General features: G+C 43.6%; 1 protein-coding gene across 4 annotated transcripts in view; it reads right to left on the reverse strand.

Moving 5' to 3' along the window:
- Window positions 1–27,517, reverse strand: part of MAGI2 (membrane associated guanylate kinase, WW and PDZ domain containing 2) — a 2,816,921-nt gene that overhangs the window by 563,661 nt on the left and 2,225,743 nt on the right. For all 4 annotated transcript variants that reach the window (XM_086967329.1, XM_086967327.1, XM_086967326.1 and 1 more), the window contains one exon: window positions 7,404–7,461. In XM_086967329.1, the coding sequence (XP_086823455.1) occupies window positions 7,404–7,461 (58 nt within the window). The remainder of the gene's footprint in view (window positions 1–7,403; window positions 7,462–27,517) is intronic.

The following is a 27,517-nucleotide window of genomic DNA, read 5'->3' on the forward strand; positions in this document are numbered from 1 at the left end:
GACACCCCTGGTTTTCCAGCAAAACCATCTTTTGAAGAAGCTAGGTAAGAGGAATCCATTTCTCAACCCCTTTCTCAACAGGAATCAATCTCCAGATTTCCCAGCATCCATCTTTATAGGAGGTAACATCACTGAATTTCCCTGCAATCATCTCTGCTGAAAAAATGGATAAAACAAAAATGAGATCAACCACCTGACCATTGGAAAGCAGTTCCATTCCCTGAGTGTGAAGAAGAGGTAGGAGTCCTTTGCTTCAGGTAGAGTCTTCTTCCTTCAGATGTTCCCTTTGAAGGTCCAGGAATGATCTGAGGAGGTGATGGTGTGGCACCAGCCTATACACTAACCAGTGGATTGATAATGTCCTCCACCCAATAACGTCTACTTTCTCACCCTGTGCCCACCTCTTTTTCCAGCACATCCTCTTTGCCTTACTGTAAAAATCCCCTGAAGCCCAACATCCTAAATGGCTGACCCCTTCTTCCATTTGGAGTGGTTCTGTCTATCCCTTACCAATTACCCTATTTAAATGTGTTATCCTCCACTCTGTCAAGATCACAATCTGGGTCTCCTTCCTGCAGAGGTGAACTCCAGAAGGTCAGTGAGAGCCCCGGAAATGAGTGGGAGCAAATCCAGCCAAGCCAATATGGCATCTCTAGCTCAAAGAGGAAGCCTGAGCTGTCCATTGTTGTTATATCGGTTTCTGCTTGCCTCTTATTTAGCTAACACCTGTTAAGTAACATGCTGTTGAACACACCCCTGTCCTCCTGGGCTCAGAGCGCAAGCGACTGTCCTCTAGGAACAGGGGGGCATATTATCAAGCCTGTGCGCTAAAATTATCGCCGCTTTATCGGCCGAAAACGGCCGATAAAGCGGCGATAATGGGCTTGATAATATGCTCTGTGGAATTCCAATCGAAGCCCATGTTAGATGTCTTCACATCTAACATGTGCTTCGATTGGAATTCGATAGAGCATATTATCAAGCCCATTATCGCCGCTTTATCGGCCGTTTTCGGCCGATAAAGCGGCGATAATTTTAGCGCACAGGCTTGATAATATGCCCCAGGGTTCTTAACTCAGAGCCAGGAATGTGTATCAGGCCTCTTGGGTGGAGCTGAGCGACAAAATTGTTCTTTGCCATTTTTGGTCACACAGCAGAAAGTAGACGTTTATAAAGTTCCTTTTACATTACGGTTGTCTGAAAGCTACTTTCACCATTTAAATTAGGTTTTTGAAAATAAGTGGAAAATAACTTTGAATAATTTTTAAGCATTTTCACAGTCGCAGATGTGAAGGGTTTAATCACACATAGACCTGGTCATGAAAGATCTAGCCTAACAAGCACTGTGGAAAAAGCTCTTGGGTATTTCTATACTGTGAGAGCATGCTATTCCCAATGTGAAGTGTGCCATTTTTATATATTAAGCACCAAGTTATGTAGGCTTAAGAGGCACACACAGCTGGGTGCTTTCAGGGCTAAGAAAAGGGTGACTAATTGTTATATGAAATTCCTACATGGCAAAGGCACTTTTTTATTTCACTTGTCACTGCAGTGTTTTTACTCTGCAGCCAAGTCAGAGCACAATGGTGCTTCCAGCAATCATAGAATTTGTTCACATAATATGGGTGGTGTAAATATGTAGTACAGTGCACATATGAAACTCATCTTCCATGCCAGTGGTGCTTTTTCTGCGCCACTCTACTATGACATTACTGGAAAGCTAAATAGGCCATTTGGGTGAAACTGGTTTTAACAGTACTGTTTTGGTGCACATGCCGTCACACTAATAGGCAGTGCCACAGCACATCAATCAATCAGCATACTTGTAAAGCACGCTACTTACCCGTGAGGGTCCCAAGGCACTGGGGGGAGGGGGGTGGATGTTGCTACTGCTCGAAGAGCCAGGTCTTGATGAGCCTTCTGAAGGCGAGAAGGTTTTGGGTCTGCCGTATGTGGGTAGGGAGGGTGTTCCAGTGCCTGTGTCACCGTTCTTCTTGTATCGGTGGGGATCCACTTGTAGACCCTGCGGAGCAAGCGGAGGGTGTTGTAGCAGGAGGTGGAGACGGTGTTGACCTGCTTCGACATGGAGAGGGAGGAGTCGAGGATGAATCCTAGATTGCGTGCATGGTCGGTGGGTGTTGGTGCTGTTTCCAGTGTGGTCGGCCACCAGGAGTCGTCCCAGGTTGAGGGGGTGGGTCCGAGGATGAGGACCTCCGTCTTGTTTGAGTTCAGCTTCAGGCAGCTGCTCCTCATCCAGTCGGCGACGGCCTTCATTCCCTCGTGGAGGTTGGATTTGGCGGTGTGTGGGTGCTTGGTGAGGAAGAGGATGAGCTGGGTGTCATCGGCTTAGGAGATGATGTTGACGTCATGATGGTAGGCCACTTGTGTGAGGGGGCCATGTAAACGTTGAACAGCCTCGGGCTGAGGGATGATCCCTGGTGGACACCGCAGATGATGTTGGTGGCTTTGGAATGGAAGGGTGGGAGGCGGACGCTCTGGGTTGTTCCGGAGAGGAAGGACGTGGTCCAGTCAAGAGCCTTCTCTTGGATTCCGACTTCTAGGAGGCATGTCTTTAGAGTGCGATGGCAGACCGTGTCGAAGGCGGCTGACAGGTCCAGGAGGATGAGGGCTGATGCTTTGCCGTTGTCTAGTTGGCACCTGATGTCGTCTGTGGCGGCGATGAGGGCTGTTTCGGTGCTGTGGTTTCGTCTGAATCTGGACTGGGACGGGTCCATGATGTTGTTGTCTTCCAGGTGACAGGCCAGTTGCATGATGATGATTTTCTCGATGACCTTTGCCGGGAACGGGAGCAGGGAGATGGGCTGGAAGTTCTTGAGGTCCGCTTTGGGCTTCTTGAGGAGGGCGTTGATTTCGGCGTGCTTCCAGCTCTCCGGGAATGTTGCTGTTTTGAAGGAAATATTGATGACCTTCCGTAGTTTGAGTGAGATGGCAGTGTCTGCTTTGTTGAATACGTGATGTGGTCATGGGTCGGACGGAGATCCTGAGTGGGTGGATTTCATGACCTTGCATGTCTCGTTGTAGTTGACATTAGACCAGGAGGTCAGGCGATTGGCGTTGGTGATGTTCATGGGGGGGTGGAGTCTGGGTAGTCAGGCGGTCGTGGTGTTGAAGCTGTCGTGAATGTCAGCGATCTTGCGGTGGAAGAAGGTGGCTAGTTAGTCGCACAGTTCTTTTGAGGGCGGGTTGTCATTGGCGTTGGCGCTGGGGTTGGAGAGTTCCTTTACGATGCTGAAGAGCTCTTTGCTGTGCGTTGTTATCCAAGCGGTCTCTGAAGGAGGATCTTTTGGCTAATCTGATGAGGTGGTGGTGTTTGCAGATGGCGTCCTTGTTGGCTGCGTGGTTGTCCGGTGTGCGTTCGTGGAGCCATGTCTTCTCCAGTTTCCGGCATGCAGGTTTGGAGGCCTGGAGCTCGTTTGCGAACCAGGTGGCTCTCTTGTTGGCGTAGCTGTTGGAGGGTTTCTTGAGTGGGGCGAGGGTGTTGGCGCAGTTGTCGATCCACTGTCTGAGGTTGCGGGTTGCGGCGTCTGGGTTGGTGGGGTCGGTGGGTGGGTTCTTGGTGAGGGGGTTGATCAGCTGGTCTTCGGTGACTTTGCTCCAGCAGCAGCGAGATAGCTGTTGGGTGCGGTGGTGTGTGGTTGATTTCTTGAAGGTGAAATGGATGCAGCGGTGGTCAGTCCAGTGGAGTTCAGTGGTGTGGTCGAAGGAGACGTGGGAGCCTGTGGAGAAGATGGGGTCAAGCGTGTGGCCGGCAGTGTGGGTGTGTGCGGTGATGAGTTGTCTGAGGCCGAGGTTGGCGAGGTTGTCAATCAGGGTGGCTGAGTTGGCATCGTTGTTGGTCTCGAGTTGGAAGTTCAGGTCCCCCAGGAGGATGTAGTCCGTGGAAGCGAGTGCATGGGTGCTGGCGAGGTCGGCGATAGAGTCGCTGAACTGAGCCCGGGGTCCAGGGAGTCTGTAGACGAGGGTTCCTCTGAGGGTGGTGTTGGGGTTGGGGTGGATCCGGAAGTGCAGGTGTTAGGCGGTGCTAAGGGTGTCATCAGCGTGGGTGGCGACCTTGAGGGTGGACTTGTGGACGATGGCTATTCCTCCTCTGATTCCATTGGCGAGGTCCCTGCGGGTGATCTTGTAGCCGTCTAGCATGGCTTTGGCGATGTCGGGCACCGAGGAGACGTTCCACCAGGTCTCGGTCGGGAAGGCCACCTCTGGGGCTGAGGTGTTGAGTAGATCCCAGAGCTCGACGGCGTGTTTGCGTGTGGAGCGGGTGTTGAGGAGTATTCAGCGGAGGTGGTTGGGTCCAGGCTTTGGAGGTTTGGTGGTTCTGTCGCAGGTGAAGCTGCAGGTGTGGCAGGAGAAGGGTCCGTGGGTCCGTTTTGGGGCAGCTTGGCAGCAGGTGTGGTTTTGGCCGGTGTTGAGTGCGCGGAGGGTGCTGGCGTCGTAGTGGATTCTGGTGTTGTGGCATTTGCGGGGTCCAGGGGTTCTGGCGCTGGGCGCAGGCCTGGCACGGATGGGCGCAGACGGGCTTGCCTTAGGCGCGCCTTCGGCGTGCCGGTGGCGCTCCAGCTACGCGTGTCCGCTGTGTGGTCCCTTCTCGGCCTGCATATGAGGTGGCTTGGGAGGGAGGAGCAGCTGGGAGGCAGGAGCGGGGAGGCCAGTGGGTCTGCAGGGGGCAGGCCGCAGGGGAACAGCGGCGGGAAGGAACGGAACGGGAGCGGTGGGGGGGCGGGGGAGCTTGCACATGGGCAGGGGGAGGCGAGGAGCAGCTCAGGGACACAGAGGCAGCAAGGCAAAAAGAGACAAGCAGCGGCGTGGGGGTGACCTGCCTGCAAGCAGGGTCAGAGGTTGCTCCTGCTACCGCTGTTTGTTCTGCCAATGAGGTGGCTTGGGAGGGAGGAGCAGCTGGGAGGCGGAAGCGAGGAGGCCAATGGGTGTGTGGGAGGCGGGGCCAAAGGGGAGCAGCGGCGGGAAGGAACGGAACGGGAGCGGTGGGGGGCTGGGAGAGCTGGCGCACGGGCAGGGGGAGGCGAGGAGCAGCTCAGGGACACAGAGGCAGCAAGGCAAAAAGTGGCGAGCAGCAGCGTGGGGGCGACCTGCCTGCAAGCAGGGTCAGATGGTCCAAATACCTGGAGAAATAGGGTCTAGAAAAAGGTGAAAAATATATGTAGACCATCCAAAAAGGCCCATTTCCTACAAAGATCCCTTAAGAGTGTCTTTTTGTTTGTCCTTTTAATAGTGCAAAGTAGAGAGTCTGATGTCACTTATTGGCCTCAGTAACTCATTATGAAAAAATACCTACAGACATCTTGAGCCACTGTAGTTCTGACATATCAAACAATCATGACTGAATCCGTGAGAGATTCAGTTTATATTGCAATCAGTGCCCTGTAGTATGAAATAGTCAAAGAAGAGATCAAGGGAATGAAATGGGCGTACGCATTTGCCATTCCAAGACACTATTGCACACTAAAAAGACTAACTAGTGATTTATGGAGTTGGGTTGCAGGACTTAATCATGCAATGTGCAACTATTTATATATGAAATGGGGAGAAAACTGATGGTACACTGAACATCATTAAAAAGAAGAAAAGGAGGAATAAACTGCATTCGCCCACTCTTGCTCTTAGAGTGTTCACCTTCTTCCTTTATTTTTATAAAGTTTGTTCTACTTGTTCTTCAAAAGGTACCACCACAAACACTATTATGGTCTGGTTCTTTTGAACCTTAGGAGGGTTGGAGATGATTAGTGACATGGTCTAGAGGGATCACAAGTTGCGTGTGCCTCTTTTTAGTTCCCCATAGTTGTTTGTTCAAGAAAGCGTACAAAAGTGTGGACAAGGAGGCCACATTTGTACATGCAAGATGTTCCTGAATTAATGCCATGTGATGGGGTGTGTAATATTCATCTCCTTTTGCAGTATTTTTCTATTCCTGCATTCATAGATTACAATGATGATGTCCTCATTCAACCTCTTTGTGACCCGAATTAAATGAGGACTTCCTATCATATTCCTCTTCTAAAAAGAGTGCTTAAGAGTGATACTCCTGTTTCTAGCAATTATGGATACTGCAATAAATCTGCTATACATTCTTCCAGTTCCAAAAGTTAAAACTTAATTTTCACATGTAAATGCTAATGGTTCGTGTTCTACTTTAAGACTGCATGTTGATTGCACATTGTTCATTTTCATCAGCGGTTCACTAATTTCCATTGTCGGAGGTTGAGCACACTCCCCGCCTCAATGTATCAAAAGTACTCTAGATTAAACTCTTGCTGAACAACTATTTCTTAACCTCCCATACTGGCTCCTATTTCAAGGCCGCTCATTTTCCTCCCAGTTCGCTCTTTTCTGTTTATGCAGAACAGCTGAGCATTAGACGCAGCAGTGATGGTTCGAAAGGAGGAGGTTGGGTGTCATTCAGAAAATTCATGTCTAAGCTTAACCATTTGAAGCAGGCTTATGTGAATTGTAATTGTTGGAAACAGCAAGAGCAATATACAGATGTGTAAAATGTGTGTCACAGTGTCCTCTATGGAAATGTGCCATTGTAATGCACGAAAACAGAGTGGCCTGGCTTCCTATTGGTATGTAATAAATTCGCCATATACAGCCACTACATTTATGAAATCAATAAAGCCATGTTTCTGTACATAATTGTGTGAACGACTCATCCAAATAGGGCATAAGGTCATAGGTCACACTTATTTCAATGTTCAGCCTCAATAGTAAAATATAAAATTATACATTTACACTTCTCTTATATATAGTATTCATAAACACCCCATGTAATTCCCTAAATTCATGGACTCACAAAGGAGAATAATAACGTTGGACAACATTTTAAATGTCTCCTTAATAAGTGGATGCAAAAGTAACTACTTGAAACTGCTGCCTACTAGATGATGTAATGGCCACCTATTTTAGTATGTCACTTCTTGCATGCCATCCAATTTTTCTTTAGTTAAGGGTTGTGCACCCATAAAATGAGATGTATATCAATGTGTCATGGGAAGATGTCCTTACAGGAAATTTAACCAATTGATAAAGAACTTCTTGAAAAGATATCTCAGCTGCTACTCACATTGTCTTAGTTTCCTGAATGTTTAGCATTTTGTTGAAGAAAGTGAATTCTTCTAGAATCAGTGGGAACAGAGGTAATTGATTAGAGTAACATGTGTGCCAACTAGAAAGATGTAGAACAAATCTCTTGTGATCTGCAGGAGATTCTCGTGTGGGAGGGGTAAGAAGTATCTTTAAAAAAGTGTCTATGGTTCTTCTTACACAAGATGTTTATGTGACAGTGGAGTTGAATTACTGATTCCGAAGCCCTTGTGTGTTGGGAATGTTGAACATCATTAACAGTAAACTTTCACAAGTTTTATACTTACTCAACATAATAGGTTCCATATATGGGATCATCAATCTTTTCCCACCCATATGGAAGCTCTGCAAGACAAAAAGAGAACATATTTTAAGAAAATGATATAAACTATTTTTAAAAAGTTAAATGTTCAAGAGAGGATCTACTGAAGAACTTTATTTCTCACAATCACTGCACAAAATTCCTTGTTGACACAAATACACATTGAAAACCAAAACAAGATGATGGAGTGCTGAAACCTTTCAACCACTCACTCTTAGTCAAGAGCTCTGGGTTTAATCCATCATTCTTTTGCTCACTATGCCACTCCAGTTTGGTCTCAAGCACTGCAAATAACGGTACAAATCATCCTCCCAAGTCACCCGTTGAATTTCGTACAGCCATCCCTCACACCCAATGCAGGCCAGTAGATGGATATCAGGGCTCCACAGCATACCCCCTAACTACATCTAAAGCACTCACATAACAAACATAAAGAACTCATTTAAGCCAGACAGCATCTAAACACTTGGTCAAGATCTCTGGCCACCATCATGAAATTTCATAACTGTCATTATATTAAGCATTAAACGGCCCATATTATACGCAACAGAACAACAAGAATTTTACGGTTGTTATATATGATAAACACAACTAGAATTTGTCTGTGGAGAATTACTCAAAATTAGAACAAGAACGCACCAGACCTCGATACTAGAGCAAACATTTCCTAATGCCAAAATGTGTGCTATAACCATGTGACTGATATAAGTAGTATACCATAACATAGCCTAACATATGATAGAGCAGGAGGATTTTGCTTAAAATAGGTTCTAAAATTTACATTAATCATTAGCAGGAAAATGCTTAAAAGAATGAAACGTAGGAAAATGTGCCTTTTAAAACATGCTAAATGACCATGTAGCATGATTTGTTTTGTAGGAAGCACTCATTTGTATTGGAATTACATGACTAGGTCCGACTAGGCCTCATTCATCTTTCTATCTTTCAATACATGTTCTTCTTTTAATACATAAATGATTTTAGGAAATGCTGAACTAAACAATATTATTTGATAAATGATTCACACTTAGCTTGCTTAAACACGTCATCTCTGTAGAATGTGCTGACTTTAAAATGTAATTCTCTTTTTCTCAAACTACATGTTCTCATCATATTTAGCTAGTTTATAATTGCCACATATTCACAATACTGAATACTGAATAGTCTATTAAAACAATAATGCTCACATGAAGATGTGAATCTCATGACTTAATATCGTATGTTACAACTAGAATGTTTTCCTTCCTTTAGAATAGTTCATTGATACACATTAGAATACTGAATATCTAATAGTTTAGACTGTAGGGTTCTCATGGGAATTCAGAGTGAAGCTAATGTACATGAATGTTTAGCAACCAAGTTAACACTTGTAGATAGCACATTGCCAACTTTCTGCATTTACTGTGGGAATGAAGGAAGAAGCAGCAGACCATCGGAAAATCCTTCCTCAATGGCTTTAGATGACCTACCACCAGCATGGATTGTTACATGTGTTTTTTTATTTATAATATACATGTTCTTAGTTAGAATTAGCCAGTGCTGCCAAACTGATTTGGGTTGTGCTTCTGAGCCCATTTCCATTTCCCTAGGCACTTTTTGTCCTATTGGCTGTGAGCTACTGCTGACAAGGATTCCTGTCGCCTGCAACTTTGCAGGTGTCAATTTAATTTTCTTATGGTTAAGGCTACTACTGTGATTATTTTCGTAGCTTAACTTTGAACAATTGTTACTGTGTCTGTTTGCTGAATTACTCTTCATGAGGAGTTTGACTTCAATCAGGTTCTATATCTATGCTCCTTCAAATCTTGCTCTTTCCCAAAAGGACTGTATGTGTGTTCTAGTAGGTTAGGATCTGTTTAAAGTAGAATAGGGACTTAACTTCTTTTATGAAACACTCTGTAACTTGGTTGATTGACTCACACCATGATTTTCTTGATATTTCTGTAAACAGATTTATCTGATTTACTAATTTAAATAAAGAGACCAAACAATATACTAAATTCTTATCAATTAATAAAGGTTTTTCATTGATGCTCCGCTCTGAAACAGTTGCAAAGATCCATTGCAGAGAAGATTTTGGTACAGAGCTGGAGACTCCGATTATATATTACATGTTGAGCTGATTAAATTAATGTTAAAAAAAATCCGCACAACCACATAGAATAATATAACAGATAATCATTCCAGCAATAACCACAGAATCACGTTTGCTGACTCTGTAATACATTGGTAGCTTAAAATTTGCCTGCATAGCTATTTCCATTCGAAGTCACCTTACAGTTTGTGAATATTTATATACTGTGAGGGATGCTGCATGCCTGGGGCCATATTCTCCCGGTCATTTCCAGAAGGGTTAAAGACTCTGGGAAAAAAGTACTAGAACTCCACAACCTGTATTTCCTTCAAGAAACCATGTTTACTTCATGTCAAACAACTTTAGAGTGCACATGGGTTAATAATAATAATCAAATTAGGATAAAGGTAAATTTTGGGATACATTGGTAAGATCTTCAGAATATAAGGCACTTGTAAACATTTTGTTTTAAAATATTTGGTGGAATTGAATTAACTGATTGTTTATATTATTTCAAAACTGGCACCCAAGGGTTACTGAAGTTAATGATAGTAAAGCAGTGTGATTGTTTCTTTATGCTTGAATGAAGAAGGTAGATGAGATGGACTGTCAAAAGTGCATGTTTTAAAAAAAGAATTGGCCGATGCAGGAACTTTAATAGCTGCAGACATCTGCAGTTACTTCGTGAGTATTTTGCTGCTTCCATGAGGGCCTGGAAGATGTGGTTGTAGGATGCTGTATGTTGTTTTATTTTACCTTTTCGTTTAAATTTTTTGGGTTAAACAGTTGCAAATGTTGTGGAGAAAAACTAAAAGAGATAGTGGAATGCATAAAGGCTTTCTGTGCTAGATAAATTAGCACTCCTCTAGTACTCTTTTGCAAACTCATACAGGCTTTGGTTAATTTGCCCTAAAAGTATAAAATAGATACAGTCAAGGAACATTCATATACACATAGTACAAAGACGAAAGACTGCACCTTTTCACTTTTACTTTTGGACAGTTGTAGGTTTCTGGGACACATCACAAAGGGATGCAACAGTAGAAAAAAAATAATATTCCTGACGTACCAATACATTCTTTGTGAAACAACTAAATGTTTTGGTGAATCGATCTCTTAATGTTAAATCTGAGTTTTCTGGTGTACTCCTAAGTTTTCCAGGAAAATAAAATTGCCCCGTAAGAGTGTATCATTATTAAAGTGATGTTATATCCTTACTTCAGAAATATTTTCCAGTCTTCTGTAGATATTGATATGAAATATGTCATATGGGCATGAATGAACAAATGAGAGACGAAAATATGTAGAAGGTTCTAACGTAATGGTTTATTGTGACCTTACTTGAAAGACTAATCAGGTGAATCTCAGTCAGACTTTAAATATTACCCGCTCATATTCACCCAAATACAGCCAAATAGTTCAAGCACATGGCAGCTTGAAATATGCATTACCAAATGTTCTGTTATGCAACACAAGAAGGTAAAAACAAATGGCAAAGTCAATATGTTTGGCTTTTAATTGCCAAGAGCCGAAAACACAGGTGTTCGCAATTATTATTTACATGTGTAACATGCCCAAATGCTGTTTATCACCTCAAGGCTTCCCCGATAGGCTTGCCACATTGCTGGAAAAAAGTAGCAAAAAATAGGATTGCTTTCTGTATAGAATGTATACAGAAGGTAATGAACTAGGTTTGACAAACAGTGTGATGATTGAATGTATTTTTGAGATCTGAAATAGTCCCTTGTGCATTCCAATGTAAGCAATTTCTGGAAGGCGAAATGATACACCAAATAGCAAATGGCATGAGGTAAGAGAGTAGTACTCCACCGGGAGGAGAGAAAGCCCACTCTATGTATATTTTAAAGAATTGGTAATGATATGTGGAGCAGAAATCTGATCTTTCAAGGTAAACATAAAAAAATGACCTGTACTTGTAAACATGAAATAAATTCCTCTGAATCTTTTACATATACCAGGGGATTGCCTGGCACATCAGTACATTGTGTAATAAGGTTCGGATGCTTATTGCCCAATCTCAAAGCACCTGCCAGAGTCAGCTCACTAACGATCCATTGTAAAGGGAAATGGCAGTGTTGACAAGGGACTGTCCTCCCTTGCCCGCCTTTTTCACCAGTCATCTGTTAAAAACTATTCTTCCCATTCTAAGTCTTACCTTTGTTTTCATTTATAATAGGTTCACCCAAGAAAGATGCGTCCAATCACTTTTTATTTAAGAACGTCATATACTACCAGCCTATAGCAAAAAGGGTTTTTCTATTTCTAATATCACTAAAACATAGTGTTCCTCTATCACTTTCAGCTGATGCTCCAAATCAGACTCACAAAGCGAGTGGCAAGCAAATTATGAGAAAACACAACTAGGTACTTTTAATCATCTTTCAATATGAAAGTGTCCCTTTAGTTTATTTTTTAAACATACTCTGTTTTTTTATTTTTTTAAGTCACTGAATTAATTTCTTTGTAGGACACTTTGAGCATGTTTCTATTTAAGCTGTATTTTTACATTAGCCTTAAATAAAAGACCTTTATAACCTTTGCAGATGCAATCTATTGTACTTCTTTTACATACTGAAAATACTAATTGTAGTACTAGTATTTTAATTTTAATATTTTTTTATCTTTGGCAGTTTGGTATAAACATCTACTTTACCAGCATGCTTCTTTATTGAGCAAATTAATACTGTCCCCTTACATGGTCATTTAAATAACTGAATTCTTGTCTTTGTCCACATTGGGTCTCAATATATTTTAGCTCATATATGGTGATACCTCCAATTTAAATTGGAATTATAATAGGCCATACATTAGATTTACCTGGGTACTAAAGGTATTCCTGAATATCAGTCAAAAAAACACCATAAAATACATTAACTATCTCTAACGACTATGCTTGTCTCTCACACCATAGTTTTAATAGGATTGTTGGACCTCATGAATAGAGAACCACAAATGTATTTGTGTAAACAAAAATATAATAAATGTGTCTCCTTCTATTGCTGAAATTTTTTTATATCATTTTTATATCATCATACCTTCTGTGATGTTTTTCAACTGTGTTTTAATCAACAATGGTCATGAAGAAGGTATAAAACCCCATAAGATTCGAGAGACAATTATTGACATATTCCCCTGACAGCAAGCCCATTCCTATCCATATTTCGTTATGTTTTTTTCCAATTTGTGCCCGTGCTAAAATTTACAATAAACATTTACATTGCATTGTGTCTTATGTGCAATCACAATTTCAATGTGTTAAACACTAGAACAAGTTTTGAAATATGAACAAAATGAATTATTAAAATAAAATGTATACATTTTTTTACAGGTAGGCACTGTCATTCTTTCATATCTATAAACTGATCTACTCCTTATTAAGCAATTACTCAGTTGAGGTGTGGCCAAACTGCCGACCAAGATGGCGATGCGGTGATGAAGCTCCGTCGGATGCCAAATGTTGGATGCCCCATCATCCTTGTCCCTACTGGTCTCCAAAACACCAATTTATGCCATCTGACAGTGTTGGAGGCTGCTAACATTCAGGGCAATACATTGGAGCGGGCAGGAACAGCTACACCATTAAAAACGGATACAATGCTGCAGCACAATCTACTAGAAATCCCTGTGTGATAATACACAATCCAGCACACTTGGGGCCCGCGCTGACTTGAGTGGGTATGAATATAGTGCTATTGTACCAGGAGGCCCGACCGACTTGCCTGGACCACCAGTGGAGAGACCCGAAGCTGGAGGAGCGGCACCATGGGCAGATTGGCCATGGAGGCCGTGGCCATGCCCAGATGCAATGAAAGAAGCGAATCGGAGTGGGAACGAGATACCCACAGAGGGGTAGTGAGCAATGATCTGCTGAAGTGACGACCTCTGGACTGCAATGTAAGACTAGACTGAGTTCCTCATGACAGGGGCGGTGGGTGAGCCTGGGAGGATGGCCATCAGGCCATGTCTGGCCAGCCCTCTGCTTCTAAGGGTGAAAACAGCCTGGGTCTGTACCGGAGTCCCCGCGGGGACACGGGCCGCGGGTGGGCCTGACCAGCCCACTGCCTCTGGTGATCCATGCTCGTTTCTGCTTCCCCCAGCCCCTATGAGATTGACTCTGCCTGGAGGTAGAGACTTGGGCCTCCCTCAGTAGGTGGGCCTCATTAGGTGCACTGCTGCATTCACTGGCGGTACGCTCGGTGCCTGTGCACAAGGCTCCTGGCAGGCCGCTGCTCTGGGCCTTCCCTGCATGAGAGTACCTGGCCTAGGGGCATAAACAGATTATTGGGAGTTGAGACTGTGTTGGGGGAGGTCAGTTCGCTGCACCCGGTTAGATCCCCGCCGCCTACCTGACAGGTGGCTAATAGCAGAGAATTACTCTGGAGGATTGGTAGTAACTGGTTGGGGGGACGGGGCGCCCCCCTGGAGTGTCCACTGGCTAGCTGATGGCAGTAATAAGTTCCTAAAGGACCCGGCTCTCTCCTCTCATTGACAGATAGACCAGGACGGCACTAGATTTTTTCCAGTACAGTGCCGACCCCCCACCACCACCCCACTGCCACTTTCCCCAGAATTTTAACTCCAGCATCACTGACACTGCTCTAGTCCTTTGATGATACTGCTAACCAGGGCTGGAGTACATGTGCAGAAAACACTGATCTTTTATTACCTGGGGAAAATCGATATTTGCATCTCACATATAGAATATGGTTCAGGGTGACCCCAAGCAATGCCATTTAAATTTTGAGTCAAAGCCTTACGAGGCTACACAGCACACAACAATGGCTGAGGGAGCTGACCAGAGCATTATGAGGCCCGCCCCACTGCCAAGGACAGGCGCAATTATGATGGAGCTTCCGATGGACTTCTGGACAATGGATGGTCACTTTGACATGCTGGACAAAAAACTAGATGAAGTGACTGAAAGTCTTGACCGCCATGAGCACTGGCTGAAGGCTGCTGAGGGAAGGATCTAGGACCTTGAACATGGCTCTGCCCAGATAACTAAAAAGCTGGAATACCTGGGAAAACCAATGAAAATGGTAGCAATGAAGAACAATGATTTAGAGGCCAGTAGTCTGCGGGAAAATATACAGATATTGGGCCGCCTGGATCTGTGTGTGAAGCAACTGCTGACGGATAAGACTTTCCAGCTGTGCTGTGACTAGGCCCACTGATGCTCACCAACAGGACACAGTCTCTACCTCTGCATGTCCCTGTTCCTAATCCTTCATTCCTCCCTAACGTTATGGAGTACGGATGAAGTGTTGCCACCCCTCACGTGTTGTTACACATATATGCTAATTGATACTACTCTATGGCTAAGAGGGATGCTGTCTTTTGAATTTCAGTTTTTTGGGTTGTACTTGGCAACTTGCGGCCAGGTATGGGAACAGGGGTGGGTGTGGAATACCTCTGGGGTGTTTTGAGTTATAAGTTAACAGTTTTGTTCCTTTGCCATGTCACTCACACAGTAGATCCTTTAATTTACTCTCAAGTATCTGATGTCACTACACGATAATGTCCGTCCATTCACAGGTGTCACTTGATTCATGATGTGGAATATACTGGGATAAAACAACTCATGCAAGGACAGACAACTAGTACAATATCTACAGCAAAACACTCCGTAGGTGTTGCTTTCCTGCAGGAAACACATGTAGCATCTGGCAATACACCTAGTTTTGTGAACACTTCGGGCACACATCGTGTTTTTTAAAACTACAGCACCTATGCAAGAAGGGTATCCATCCTGGTACAAAAGTGATTACTTTGTCAACCCTACACCATACATACAGACCTGGAAGGCCGCTACCTACTGGTGGCAGAACATTTACTAGGACACTGGGTTTTGCTAGCAAATGTTTATTCCACTAATTTTTATAGCCTGGAATTTTACCTTTTGGGTGGGGATCTGAACATCCTGTTAGAATCAACATTAGATACTACTGAGCAAGCGCCCACGGGAAACCCCGATCCCACCAGGTGTTGCAAGATGCCTGTGACAAGTAAACCCTGGAGGATGCCTTGCATCAACAGCGTTCAACTGGATGTGCGTACGCATTCCACTTGACACAACACAATATGTGGACACAGCCCGACTATTGGCTAGTGTCGACTACAACCCTATCCTGAAAACAAAATATTGATCACCCGCACATACTTTATCAGACAACTCCCCTGTAATATTGAAAAATGCATATTCCTCAAGCAAGTGGCGCTGAAAGGGGATGGTGGTTCCCTAACATGGCACCACACAATGAACTCTTACGCACTGAACTCCGCACATCTATGATTGAGTATTTGTCTCTTAATGAGGGGACTGTCACCTCACAGGCTACCCTCTGGGAGGCTTTTAAAGCATACACATGGGGGTTCTGTATCTCCAATCATGCAGGAGTGATGAGGGATCTACTTTGAATGCTGACCAAGACAGAAACAGCCTTGATGGCATTAGACCAAACAGAAGCCTCGCAGCATACTGCAGATTGCTCACAACAGCAAGCTGCCCTGCGGTGGAAAGAGAGGTCTGTTACCAAAGGAAATATACTAGAGCCCGGAGATATGGGGAGAGGGAAAGACCAGAATGCACATTGGGCTCATTATTGCAGCCCTGCAGAGGGCAATCCTATATACCTGGACTCCAGGAGCCTGATGGCTCTCACATCTTAGACACGACAGAAATCCAAACATAGGTACTTAATTATGACACTGAACTATACACTTTGCGAATCACTGAGACTGTACATGACATACCCTCCTATCTGGAGGAATTGGACTTGGTTTGGCTTAGCATAGTCCATCAGCAGTTCCTTAGTGAGCCATTTACCACAGAAGAGATCACTCAGGCTATATATTTAATGGATGACTCCAAAGCCCCAAGGTTGGATGGCTTCTCTGGTGCTTTCAATAAAGCATATAAATATATTCTAGTTCCACATCTTCTGGAGATGTATTCTGAGGCACTCGAGGGAGGTGTATTGCCCCTCAGTCTTTGGGAAGCAGTGATAACACTGCTCCTGAAGACTGGTAAATAACTCATGCATTGTGGATTATACCGCCCCCTTTCACTGTCACATTTTGACAAGAAAATGCTAGTCAAAATGATAGCAGCTCCCCTTGCTTTGCTGATGGAAAAATAATATACCCAGCACAATCTGGCTTTGTCCCGCATCGATCCACAGCACTAAATCTGCGCATGGTCTTTGCTGTACTAAACAGGATCTTGCCTACGGTGCCAGCTGTGGCTACACTGCCCAATGAAGAAAAGGCTTTTGACTCATTAGACTGGCCTTTTTAACCCCTTCAGCGCTGATGACAAGGTCAACTCGTCATGGGCTTTACCTGCCCTGCGCTAATGACGAGTTGACCTTGTCATGAACAATGGGGATCATCCAAAGTCAGCGCAGAACGGGAAAACCCCTAGCAGCCAAGGTGTTAACCTGCTATACTTCGCAAGATGGGATTCCCCAGCAGATTTATGTCTCTAATAACGCTTCTCTACTCTCAACCAACGGCACGCATAAGGCTCAATGGAACTCTGACCAGATTGCTTACTATCATGCGAGGGACGTGACAGTGTTACCCCCTTTAACTGTTGCTATTTATAATCACAATGGAATTCTTGGTGACCCTTGTCTTCCTTCAGAAGAATCATCTGCATAGAGGCCTCCAATTCACGTCAAGACCTCTGTTGGTAATGCTTTACGCAGATGATATAATTTTGTATTTTTGCCACCCTGCTGAAAATCTGGCACCCATATTGCGTGAAATAATCCAATACAGGACTCTCTCTGGTTTACACATAAAGTGGCATAAGTCAGAGATACTACCCTGACTGACTCCACAACACCAACATGCTGTGAATTCCCATTGCAAGGGTGCCACACCTCTGTCAGCTATTTAGGGATCCACATCCATAAAGACAAAGAACTGGTAATAAGCCTTAATTATGGCCCAGCTGTGGATAAACTGAACATTCGGCTGGATCAGTGGGTACGCCTCCATATCTCAATGGCTGACTGCATTGCTCTCATTAAAATGATGATGCTGCCCCAATTTGTATACCTTTTTCAAAACATTCCCATCCCATTAGCAAATACATTCTTCGGGACACTGTGTAGCACACTGATAAGCCTTATTTGGGGAGGCAAGCAACCTCGAATTGAAATGGAATGCTTTAAAACTCCAGAAAGAAACAAGGGGACTTGGAGCTCCTAATATGCACCTAGACTATTTGGTAGCACAGTGCAGCTATGCTAGGCACTGGCACCATGCTGATGCGGGCATACTGTACAATAAACCTGAAGCACACCTAGCCACCCCAATGCCACTATTAGTATCACTGCCCACGGGATTGCTGCAGGACCCCCAAGACATACAAATGTTATCTACAGCTAGCTGTTCCTGGAAAACACTGATATGGATGCTGGGTAGCCAGCTTCTGTATTCCCCGGTGCTCCCACTTCTGGCCAACCCCAGGCTCACTATTACACAGGGGTAGTTCATGCAGTGTAGTATCCTGAAATACTTGCTCTATACATCTGAAGATCTGTTCCTGGAGGGACATGTACTCTCTCGCACAGAGGATGCAAGCTTTTGAGATGCTTCCTATATGGACCATTTAGGAATGCACCACCTCCAAAGGACTCTTAAGCCCCAGATTGCATCCTACCCCTTAGCGCCTGACGAGTTCTCGCCGCTGACACTAGTCATTAAGGATGTGAAGGAGACCGTTTGATTTCCAAACTGGACCAGGCATGCTTAAAGCTACTACCCAATCAGGATATTAAACTCCGTATTACCTGGGAGACGACTCTAGGGCACCCCTTAATTGTGGCAAGACTGCTGTGACATAAACTAATACATTATACATTTCTGTGCTAAGTATATCTAACGCTGAATCAAAATAGGCCTGGCCAGATCACCTGAATGTGCAAAATGCTGCACGCCGATTGCGGATTTTGCCCACATAACATGAACCTGCAGTAAGATAGCATATGATTGGGGGGATGTTTTTGCAAAGCTCTCACTCATGACACACACTAACATAGAACCCTCCATCTTATTGGAGATACTTGGATAAGTACGCAACGTGGCCAAAGCATTTAGCTGCTTTGAGGCCATGGTCCTTCTTCCTGCCCAAAAGGGAAATCGCTATGCATTGGGGTGCTAAACGATCCCCAACTACAGTAGCATGGATTGATAGTCTCATGTACTGTGACACTAATTGCAAACTCTATACATCACTGCAACTTCCTTCCTCCAGGCATATTGATTGGCAGCCATTCCGGGACTACCTCCTAACATTACAATCTCCCATTGCCACCCCACTGCAATAGACTTTCTCATGCACACACTGAGGATAATACTGGGATTAAAGCAAGTGGTATATGGAAGCTGGAAGCCCCCCCCCCTACTTTTTTGACTGTACTATTTTATAATGCCTTATGCTGTACTGACCTCGCTATTCTTCTTATATGTCCTATGTATTTACTGACGTCTGTGACTTGAATTAAAACATGCTATTTCTTTACCCCTCAATTGAGGGGCAGCTATGTGAGTGTATGGCACTGGCACTGGGAAAAACTGTTAAATAAAGATTTTTTTTTAAAACAATTGTTCGGTTAGACTCACTTCTAAGGACAAAATCCAAAGAAATAGTCATATCCCCCCAAATACCTCTTTCCAAAACATATTCACTCTGATAATCCTGGGTCACAGGGTTTCCTTGTTATGTAATTGTTAGAAATTGGGTCTCTAGTTGACCGACATATGCACCCTGTCCAAGTAGGGACCACCATCCTAGTCCAGGTAGGCTAAATATATAATAAAAGATAACCTGTTCTCACCCTCTGGTAGCTTGGTACAGAGCAGCCAGGCTTATCTAAAGAAGCAATGTGTAAAATATGTGTGCAACACACTCACACAGTGACACAATGAATGCACCACAAAAAGACTCCACACATGTTTAGAATAATAGACAATACTTTCTATGAGAAGATCCAGATCAACATGACAAAAATCCAATAAGTAATAATAATAATAATAATAATATGAAATTTATAATGCGCTCAGCTTACCCGGGGGCATCCCGGCGCAACCAGGACAGGAGTTATGAATATTTAAAGAATAAACCAAAAACAGTGCTTAGAAGTTAATAGCGCTCAAAAGTTACTTGAGGTTGCAGTAGATGGGGGTAACTTCAAAGTTCAGGCTGACCACGATGGAGGGTAGGGTGGCTACAGGACTCAGACAGGTCCTTCTAACAAAATACCTTGGATAGAGCAAAGCGCCGATGCCGAAGACTTGAGGTGAGTAGTTGAGGAGGTGCTGAATTATCGTTGATCTGTGGATGGAGGCGAGCATTGCACCGATCTGCACAGTCGATGGAGCTTCGTCGATGAACGTTTGTGTGGTGCCGGCACTGCGTCATCATTGAGCCACGCAAACTGCCATCATCAACCCATGCCAGGGGTAGAACCACTATCTTTGGGCAGCTGCTGCATCAGAATCAAAGAGCACAAAGTCGCTGCTGCGTCGATGTAAAAGAAGCTGCAAAAACCCACTTCTGAGGCTCAGGACTGGAGGGGGCACCTCAGGCAAAGGTAGAACTCACATATGGCAGATTCCAGCAGCACCAGCAGAATTGCAAGAAGTCTTTTATGACTCTGAGACCAGCAAGCCTTAGAGTCACTCTGGATTTAAGTTAGTTGGGTACAAACCTTGTCCTTAGCAGGGCAGAGATCAGCAGGCAGCAGGGCAGCTCAGCAAAGCAGTGAAGCAGTTTCTTAGAACAGTCAGTCAAGCAGAGTGGAACTCGTTACAGCACAGCAGTGCTTACTCATGGCAGAGTTCTTCACAGGCCCAGTAGTGTACTGTCTTGGTAGAGTCAGAGTCCCAGTACTTATACCCAAATGTGCCGTTGAAGTGGGGGTTGACTTCAAATCAGTTCCTTGAAGTGCAAAGGTCTCATTTCATCTTAGCCCTGTCTGCTAAGCTACCTGTGGGGGGTAATAAGCCCTTCATGTGGGACACAGGACACTGCTTATTCAGATGTAAGGGTCAGCTCCCACTCCCACTTTTGCCCATCAGAATGCAAATGAATGCAGCTGAGTCTTCTATCACACCCACCCTTCCTGCGTTTGTGACTGTCTAGAGGGAATGCACAAGTGTAGCTGTCACTCAGCCCAGACATGCACTGGAGACATAATGCAGGATAAATAGAGCAGTAAGAGCAGAAAAAAATCCACTTTCTAAAAGTGATATTTCTAAAATAGTAATGTTAAATCCAGCTTTAGCATAAAAAGGGATTTAGCTTTGCCATCCCAGAGATATGAACATTTATGCAGCTACTCCTTTCAAATCAGGAACTACAGCTTAAAGATATTTTAAGGAATTCCCTATGCTAACCTATGAGAGTAGTAAAAAAAAAATTGCGCTGTTTGCCACTACCAGGACATTTAAAACATAAAAGTACATGTCCTACGTAGGGCTATCTAGGGCCTAACTTAGAGGTGATTTATATGTCATAAAAGGGATGTTTAAGGCTTTTCAAGTGGTTTTAAATGGCAAGTAAATGGAGCAGTAAACTGCACACACAGGTCCTGAAATGGCCGGCCTGAGACAGGTTTAAAGGCTACTTGTGTATGTGGGACAACCAGTGCTGCAGGCCCACTTGTAGCATTTAGATGACAGGCCCTTTGTATATGGTATAGCATTTTACAAGGGACTTATTAGTAACCTGAATTTGCCAATTAATGATATATACCAATGTCACTAAATTTATGGGAGAAGCACATGCACTTTAGCAATGGTTAGCAGTGGTAAAGTGATCAGAGTCCTAAGACCAACAAAAAGATACATCAAAAAGTGGAGGTAAGCAGGCAAAAAGTGTAAGGAAAACCATCCTAAGGATGACAGGTCTAACAGTAATGTATAGTGCTTTTTTCAATCAGGCATGTCATGGTGGACCCCAACTTAGACGTCATTGAAACTGAGAGCCTTCTGGGTGCTCATCCACTGAGCGAGCCTGTGAAGATACCAGGTGACTGTGGTGAGATTCCACATTATTACCATGCAAACTAGGACCTCATGAACTGAGAATTGTGCCTTGGGCCTGCCAGAGTGTTGAAGTTCAGATTCATTGTTAACCAGGCCAGGTTAAGTAAAGCTCCCTGTCACCCATGCAGGGGGATAATCATATAAACGCCCCCACGGAACCTGAGCACAGAGCTTAAGTCTTTCCTCAAAAACTAGGCACACATGTCTCCGGTTTGTTTGTGCATCACCTTCAAAGCTTTTTTGCCACTCATTGGCACCATTGTTTCAAAAAGAATATGTGGAAAGCAAGAGTGACATTAATTCCTGCAGAGATTTTATTGATCCGCTGGTTTACATTTCAGTCCTACACAGGCCAATATATACTTTGGTCTTTCTGCAGTTGATATTTGAAGCACCTTTGAGTTAGGTAATAACAACAATTGTTGATTGACACCCCAAGTTACTCGAGTTTCGAATGATTACTGAAATCTGTTCTGTTTTGTTTATGTAGAACTATGCACACATTGAATTAAAAAAGCATTTCAGACATAGGAAAACTTGTCAAGTCTCACTTTTTTTCAGAAAAGAGTAAGGGCATGAGGTAAATTTTGGAAGAACAGTTACAAATTAGGTGGAGTACCATGTCTGCCAAACTGTTAACCCATCCCACCTATGAAGAGTCAGGAAGACTGTCATCCCTCGGGCAGAGGTGACCCTGCAGGTTCTGCCATTAGTATACCCAATTAGAGTGGCTGACGGCAAAGAGCCCGCTGGAGCAGATACTTAGGACCACTGGTCTTATTTAGAGTGGATGGCGTGGGATGACTTTTTCCTTCTATGCATCACCACTAGAAAAAAAACAGAGTGGCTATGAACAACAACAACAAAAAATCCCCACCCAGTGGAGTAAATGTTCAGGGTGTTTGGGTCATTAGTGTTTTGGTTTTCAATAATAAACTTCCACCTTAGGAGTTTCTTCAGAGATGATTATAAGACCTGCACTTACATGTTGGATTTTAAGCAAAATATATCACAACTTTCAACATTTAATAAGGTTAAAAACAAAAGTAAAAGTAAAATGGATAATAATTGCAGCTGTAGAAACATGACCTTGATATTTCTATTTTTAGTTTATTCCAAAGCAAAATCTTAATGTTTTTCGAAACACATCTAAAAATATTAGAAAATTTTGCCTTTTTGTAAAATCAGAGGCAGGAGGTTATATATATATATATATATATATATATATATATATATATATATATATATATATATATATATATATATATATATATATATATATATATATATATATATATATATATATATATATATATATATATATGCGATAGTCTCTAATCCAAAGTCATTTTTTCCAACAACAGGAACATGTGTACATAAATTAAAGAGTTTTAAAGAGAAAATATGTGCAATTTAAATGCACTGGGAAGTATAGACTTTGAAATAGGACAGTGAGGTAAGCCACCCACAAATGTGCCAATTACAAGTCTAAAAATCCAGATACACAACTCAACAGCTATATCCTTTTGATACTGTTCTGTATTAACAGATGAGGGAAACACTTTGTCTCTGCACCTGTGCCGTATTATGGATATGGGTGCAGTGTGAAGGAGGCTGACAGGAAACTCACTGACTGTGCAACCAGTACGCTTACTGAGGGCAGCCCTTTGAAGGGGTGAAAAGAGGTTCAATGGACCTCCAGGCACCCTTCCTCCAAGTGGGTGCAGTCACTCACTGCGCCCACCTGCAAGGGGGGTCTCTAGTGTTCCTTTTAAGTACAGATGGGCACTCTGTCTTTCAATAAAGAGCTGCTGCCAGGCCGGCCACAAGTTTGCGATTGCTGTGGAGGCAGCACATTATCAGTAATAGGCAGCACTATCCCTATTTATGCACAGTGCACCAATTTGAAGTTGTGCCCTGGTACACACAGGGACAGAGTGCCCCAGGTATATTACTGCTCTGCTCTCTGGACTTCCAATGACACAATGACATAATGACATTGCCTTCCTACTGAAACTTGCTCAAAAGACCACTCAACTTCTATTCTTGGCTTGCTCTTCCCCCCCCGGTATTCCATCCTCAAGAAAGCTAGACGTGACAGAACAGGAGGTGGTCTAGCCATAATCTTTAAAAATAAACTACAACTCCCTCTTGTTAAGAATTCTGACCATACCACCTTCGAATACCTGGGAGCAGAACTTAAATCTATTGATTCCCCCCCATTCGTCTTCATAATATCTACCAACCCCTGGTGACCCTCTCCCCTTCGCTGATGAACTATCCGATCTTATCACCCAATCCTCTCTTTCCAACTCAAAAAAAGTCTTTCTTGGGGACTTCAACGTCCACTGGAATGATTCTAAGGACCCCATAGTTAAGTTCCTCACTAAGCTTCTTGAGATTAGTGATCTCAAAACACTTTGCCATTCCCCAACCCACACCAAAGGGGCCACTCTGGACTCTATCATCGCTAACAACGATCTGGCCACCTTATCCAACATCATTCCCATTGACTGGTCTGACCACCACCTTATTCTCTTCACAATCTCTACCACGTCCACTCACTCTCCCTCTAATACCATCAAACGAAAGAAACTGACCAGAAACTTTCATCTTATTCCCTCCGGCGAACAGGAGAATAACCTCCAAGCTCAACTTCTGCTCAATCCTCCCGCCCAAAATGCTAACGACCTCAATGAACATTTTAACAAATCGGTCAAAGAGGTCCTCGACCAAATTGCCCTTTCCAAGCTAAAAACTCAAAGCAACATCCTTTCCAAATCCTGGTTCAACCCAGATCTCAACAACGAAAGACGCGCTCTTAGATTGTCTGAAAGAACATGGAGATAACACCCTTCCCCCTCCAATCTAGCCCTCCTCAGATTCGCCAGGTCCAACTACAAGAAACACATCCTTAACGGAAAAGCTTCCTTCTTCCGTACCCAACTGGAGCAGACAAAAACAGACCCAGAGAACTTTTCAGCATCGTCAAAAGCCAAACAGCCCCTGCCCCCCAAGTTGAAGGCTTCAACTGAGAAATACGAAGAAATCGCAAACTTCTTCTCCGATAAAATCACCAAATTGATCAATCCTTCCTCTTATCTCCCCTCTTACCCAATCCCCTATCCTCCATTAACGTTTCTCCTGAAGCACCTGCCATCCCAACTTTACCCAGCGACCCCTCACATCGCCCTCCTGACACCCTCCCTTTTGAACATAACCCCAATAATCCCCAGTAAAAAAATAACGCCACCTGGCAAAATTTCCACCCCGTTTCCGAACTCGAAGTCTATAACATCATCACTAAACTTAAGCCATCCTCACACACCAAAGACCCCCTCCCTTCCCACCTAATCAAAGATCTTGAACATATCATTGCCCCATACTGGACCACTATCATCATCTCCTCTTTGGCCACTGGGTGCGTCCCAGTTTCCTTCCAACTCAGACAAATCACCCCCATTCTCAAAAATCCCAAGGACGACTCTAACGACCTTAACAATCTCTGCCCTATCACTAACCTCCCTCTCTTCTCCAAAGCCCTTGAAAAATGCGCCCCTCTCAATTGGATAATCACATCAACTCTTTTAATCTCCTGGACTCACAGCAATCTGGCTTTAGAAAAAGTTGCAGTACAGAAACTGCCATGCTCTCCATAATTGATGACATCCATCAATCCCTCGACAAGGGAGAACCTTGCCTTCTCGTCCTCCTTGACCTCTCTGCGGCATTCAATACTGTTAACCACTCGACCTTACTTAGCACTCTTAAAGATCGCTTTGGCCTTAATGGTCTTGTCCTCAAATGGTTCACCTCCTTTTTCAAACACAGAACTCAGTAAATTATTTTTTTTACTGCGTTTCTAACCCCACACCTGTCTCCCTTGGTGTTCCCCAAGGGTCTATTCTATTCTCCTCTCTCTTCAACCTCTTCATGGTACCCCTCTTGCGCAATCTTAATAAAGCAGGAATCAAATACCATTTCTATGCCCATGACACGCAACTATACTACAAGATTCAATCCTGTTCTGATGTTCTGCACCTCAACAACACACTGACTAGGATCCACACATGGTTCCACCATAATAATCTCAAACTCAATCCTAAAAAAAACGAAATCATCCTCTTCTCTCCCAAAAACAACCCACTCCCGTTCCAGGACTGGATTCATGACCTTAATACTCTCAACTGCACACTCACCTTATTCAACTCGGTTAAATCCTTAGGCATCATCACTGACAATAACCTTACTCTCACTTCCCACATAAAAAAATCACCTACAGGAGCTCTCTTCACTCTCCTCCATCTAAAAAAATCAAACCCTTCATTCCTGCTGATGATTTCAAATCAGTGGTCCAAGCACTGGTCTTGTCAAAAATCGACTATGGCAATGCTACCCTCGCTGGAACTCCAAAAGGCCTCATAGCTCCACTCAAAGCAGTCCTTAACCTAGCTGCCAGACGCATCTCGAACTGCAAACGCTTTGACCACATCTCCCCTACCCACAAAGCCCTCAATTGGCTACCCATCGAAGGCAGGTCCTCTTGCAAGGTTGCATGCATTACACATAAAGCATTGCATCAAAAACCCCGTCATACCTTGCTGATAAACTCCACAAAGCTGGCTGCTCCCGTCCAACAAGAAGTACCAACGCTCTTGTTCTAGTCCTGCCCCTGTTCCATAAGAAACACACTCAATCTCGCTCCTTCTCCGGTAACACCCCCAACATCTGGAACAGCCTCCCAAAACAACTGTGTTGCAACCCCTCCTACCCCAGCTTCAAAAAGGACCTGAAGCTACATCTCCTCAATAAATATTGGGGCCCTTAATTCTTCTCCGCTCCACTGACCTGTTCCCCCAACTTCCCTACTGGAGCTTATCCCTACCATCCCAATCCACACTCTCCCACCTCCTAAACTCCTGCCCCTTCCCTTTTTCTTTTCCCTACTCTCCCACGTTTAACCTATGTATTCAGTGATCGAAGAAGTTCATGCATTGTCCCTCTGTTACTAGCCCCTGGATTTTCCTTTTTTTGTTGTTCTTATTGAGCTGTTTGTTATTGCACTCTACAAATGTTTTATGTCAGTTCAGCTACATTGTTCCTGTAAAGCGCTCTGATACCCCTGGGTCTTTTCAGCGCTATTTAAAACTTGCAAAATAAATAAAATGATTATCTGCTTTATTGTGCAATACAAAGAGCCCTCAATGCCTACTCAGCGCTGTCCAAACCTCACTATCTTTGACCTAGATTAACCACCCAGTGCATTTAGAAATGTATTATTTTGCACGATTTAAAATAATGTTCTTGGCAGAAAAGCCCCAATTGGTTCTGCTTGTGTTAAGTGATAACCTGGCAAACAAATAAACTTTAAAACAGTGTTGGTAGTCCGCTAAAAATTCCCACACTATATGCACACTTAATGTTACACTATTTATTTTAGTATTATCATTACTATTATCATATGTTTTATGTCATGCTTAGTACACCACCTCTGGTTGATTCTGAGCACTGTATTGAACAGTTATTAATATCACTGAGTAGCACACAATTTGTCAAAGTTGGAAACAATGCTCCCTTGCCAGGCTTCACGCTTGTGCCTTTGATGTCACGCCACATGACAGCCACTTAACTTACTATGCCAGTTTAGTGCCCATAGTGCGACATAACATGACAGTACAAACTATGGCCAACTCATAGTTTTTTTCTTGGGTTTACGCTTATGTTCGGTCAAATACACCAAGACAGTCTCATTCCTACCACCATACTTTGCTGAGGACCACCCTGACTTTTTCAAGCACCATATCTTCACTAATGGATTTTGAAGCAATTCCTGAGCTTCCATTTTCAAAATGTAGCCTAAAATGTTATTGAACAACAGTGAGGTCCATATGCAGCCTCATCCTTAATTTATTAAATTGAACAAG

Source organism: Lissotriton vulgaris, chromosome 1_1 (genome assembly GCF_964263255.1).
Source record: "Lissotriton vulgaris chromosome 1_1, aLisVul1.2, whole genome shotgun sequence".
NCBI lineage: Eukaryota > Metazoa > Chordata > Amphibia > Caudata > Salamandridae > Lissotriton > Lissotriton vulgaris.